The sequence below is a fragment of the Oscarella lobularis genome, chromosome 13 (assembly GCF_947507565.1).
Source record: "Oscarella lobularis chromosome 13, ooOscLobu1.1, whole genome shotgun sequence".
Lineage (NCBI taxonomy): Eukaryota > Metazoa > Porifera > Homoscleromorpha > Homosclerophorida > Oscarellidae > Oscarella > Oscarella lobularis.
Genome location: NC_089187.1, coordinates 1,375,850 through 1,379,379, shown reverse-complemented (window position 1 = coordinate 1,379,379; position 3,530 = coordinate 1,375,850). Strand labels below are relative to the sequence as shown.

General features: G+C 57.9%; 1 protein-coding gene across 1 annotated transcript; it reads right to left on the bottom strand.

Annotated features, from left to right (window-relative positions):
* Positions 1-250: 250 nt before the first annotated feature.
* LOC136194866 (uncharacterized) lies at positions 251-1,918 on the bottom strand. The gene is made up of 2 exons (XM_065984116.1): positions 989-1,918; positions 251-319 (listed from the first exon to the last, which is right to left on the bottom strand). Exons 1-2 carry the CDS (start codon positions 1,916-1,918, stop codon positions 251-253), a joined length of 999 nt encoding a protein of 332 aa, XP_065840188.1.
* Positions 1,919-3,530: the final 1,612 nt, after the last annotated feature.

Below are 3,530 nucleotides of genomic sequence, written 5' to 3'. Positions count from 1 at the left end.
CAGACCGTGTCAGTTTGCTACTGGCAGATGACACCAGCAACGCTAGCGGGACCTACGCAAGTGTTGTAAGCACTGTTCCGACTGGTGGTCGTCCACGCCTGTCACTGTCCGCAAATGATATATCGTACGAACAAATGGGAACATGGAGAAGAGTTGCCGATGCTTTGGGCGTTTCCGAATCTACTCTTCGGCGTCGTCGAATAGATCATGGGCTACAGAGGAGTTGTTCACCTTCATTAATGACGCTACCTTAGACGAAATCGTGACAGACGTTCTTAAAGACTTCCCACACGCCGGTGAAGTTATTGTGCGTGGAGCACTGCGAGCAAAAGGAATAAAAGTTCAGCGAGACAGTCATAGGTTTTCGCTAACTCGCGTTGATCCGGTGAACAGATCTGTGCGAAGGCGAGTGCCCATTGCTCGAAGGCGGTACAATGCAGCAGCTCCGAATCTTCTGTGGTAAGACAGATTTCGAATAGCATTTACATCAATTTATCCTGTTTGTAATAGGCATTTTGATGGAAACCACAAATTGATTCGCTGGAAAATAGTGGTTCATGGCTGCTTTGACGGTTATAGCCGACTTGTGACGCACCTGCAATGTGTCAACAACAATCGCTCCGAAACAGTACTAAATTTCTTCCGAGAAGGAGTTCGAAAGTTCGGTCTTCCCTCCAGAGTATGGTGACGGCAACGGCGCCGCAGCCCCAACGTCCAGACGCGTCCGATTGCACGCGCAACGAAGGAGCCCATGAGCCGACCGCCGACGCAAGCCCAACGCCGTTCTACGACGCCGCAAACGCCAGTTACCACGCGATATCCGCCCGCGCTTGCCTGGTTCAGTCGTACGAAGTGATCGATCTGCCGCCGTGTGAGCCAGGTCAAGCATACAACGCACGAACGATCGGCCCGGACGTACGACCATACTCGCGTGATGCATCAAGCCCACGAGAGACAAGAGCTCCCGCTTGGTGCATGCCCGCCTGACCGCGACGGTCACCGGCTGAGATCGCAACCTGTGAAGCTGGTCCTCTGGAAGCCGCAGAACGCCGGCCACCGTGTCGAACTCGATCCCCAAAAACGTGAGCGTCGACGCCGGACCCTCCACCTTGTGCATCGCGTCCGGAACGCCTAGCTTCTTGCATACTGCCAACGCCCTCTCCAAATGGCGGGCGCACTCCAACCCCCCGGCACGTCCCAGCAGGAGAAAGTCGTCGAGGCAGTGGAGACCGATGGTAACGCCAGCGCGGAACATGACCCACAGTAGGGCGTCCGCGACCGCGGAGAAAATCTTCGGCGCCGAATGCAGGCCAAAAGTCAACGCCGCTTCGAGGTACAACGCACCTTTCCAGCGAACGCCGAGCAAGCAACGGTCGTCTGGATGCACCGGAACAACGCGGTACGCGGCCCGAAGATCCAACTTTGCCAGGAGGCACTCTGGACCAAGCAGGCGAACGAGGTCGACTGCGTCGTCGATACTCGCATAGCGAAGCGAGCGCCAACGACTATCGATCCCGTCGTTAAGGCTTGCCGCCGCTGGAGCTGAAAAATCGACGATTAAGCGCCACCGACCCGGTTGGTGTGGCTTCGGCAGAACGCCAAAGGGGCTAATGTGCACCCGAGACGCGAACGGCGACGAATCCAGCAATAGCATGCGTCGGGCGCGAACTTCGTCGGAGAGGTAGCCGTCGTCGACAACCTCGGCGTGAGCCGTCGCCGAGCGTAAATTGCGCCCGGTCACGCGCAACGGGCTGCCCGAAGCGAAACCGATGCGAAAACCCTCTCGAAAACCCATGCAGATGTAGTCGGCGAACGAACGATAAGGATGCTGCGCTAGCCAAAACGCCCAGCGATTGAGCACCACGGCCGTAGTCACCGTCGCCAGGGAGCCGGCAACGGGGAAACATTCCGCACCCATGCTTGGAGTACTACGACGTCCGCCATGTAGCGATAGCGACCCCCCGAAACGTTGCACTCCAGCAAACGAGGGAGCTCAAGATCTAACACGGCAAAAAACCAACAATACGACACTCAAACCTGCGCGACGTGAAGGGGGAACGCTCAGGACAACGGAAAAAATACGCGACAGCCATGGAGAACGGCCAGACGACGGACGCAACGAGCGAAAAAGAAAAAAGGAAAAATGCCAATAAATACGATAATACGATAAACCAACATACGCGCTAGACAACGCGCAACTGCACAGCCGACGCGATAACAACAAAAAACGCCAACGAACAATAACTAGCCGCGGCTAGTCCCAACCAGGCAACGCGGCCGACACAGCTACTCCGGGCGCTCGCCGCGCGACACGGGCGAGCGCTCCCGATCGCCGCTCCGACGAACGCCTCGCGCATCTCGTCCACGATCGCCTTTGCCCGTGTCGTTGCGCTCGTGACGGGGCGAATCGCAATGCTTTGCCCAATGAGGACGCAAACAAACGTTGCACACGTTCCGGTAAGAGCAATTCGGAAACTGACATGAGCCCTCGTTGAAGCCGCGGCAAATCGGCCGCGGTTTAGTACAAGCACCCTCCGGCGACGCGTCGCGAGCCACGTTCCGATCCGTCGAGGCGTCGCGCAAAGAGCAATTAGCCTTAACGTGATCCGTATCCAGGCAGAGACGGCAGAGAGGCGCGTTGGAGCCGAGAGCCACGAACGTCTGGGCATAGATGCCCTGATGTGGGGTTGCCCAATCCATGTCCGGACGCGTAGCGGCGAGCTTGCGGAAATGCGTGTCGTAGGTAAGCCAACCCTCGCTTCCGAGTTTGGCCGCCTCTTGCAAAATGAGGCGCATATACGATAACAGCGACGCCGCGCGTGAAGGGTCGGCAGCGCAGCGTACGATCGCGTACGTACTGAAACAGCACGCCCAGCTGAGAACGCTCGGGATCGAGCGCAGCTGGGAGCGCAAATGCGGCATCCATTCGAAGAACGGGCCAACCTCGCGCTTCAGCAGCTCGAGGTTGTCCGGCAGAAGCTCCGCCAGCTCCACGTACTGACCCGCCTCCATCTTTCCCGAGACTGACAAGCCATCCTCCAACGCAAAATCCGGCGACATTGGCGGAGGAACCGCCTGAGCCAGCGCCCGAGCCACGGCCCCAAACGAGTTGCCGTCGACCGCGTCAACAGACGGCGCCACCCCAGGGACCGCCTCGCCTTCCCCCAGCACCGCAATGCCCGGGATCGCCGGTATTTGTGGTGGCTCATCCAACGCTAGGGACACAAAAAACACCGCTGAACACCACGCACGCCGGCACGCAGGCCGAGAATACGCATTGACGCCCAAACGCCAAAAATTTTTAGGTGAAAAGCGGCGCTAAATGAAATGTCGGCGGAAGATATTCCATTCTTGAACCTTCCCACGCCGACGGTGGTCTTATGATACGAAACCGACAACGACAACGACGAAACTGACAACGACAACGACGAAACCGACAACGACGAGCCTTGTGAAGGACCCCTCTTCGCCGCCGTTAACTCTGCCGCCGACGGGAAAGTTGACGAAGGACCGCCTCCACCGCAGTTAAC

Coding starts and splice junctions, on each gene's coding strand:
- LOC136194866 (XM_065984116.1), bottom strand. CDS start 1,918: ATGGGTGCGGAATGTTTCCCCGTTGCCGGCTCCCTGGCGACGGTGACT. Junction 320..988: donor CTCAGCCGGTGACCGTCGCG/GTCAGGCGGGCA, acceptor TTTTGCTCGCAG/TGCTCCACGCACAATAACTT.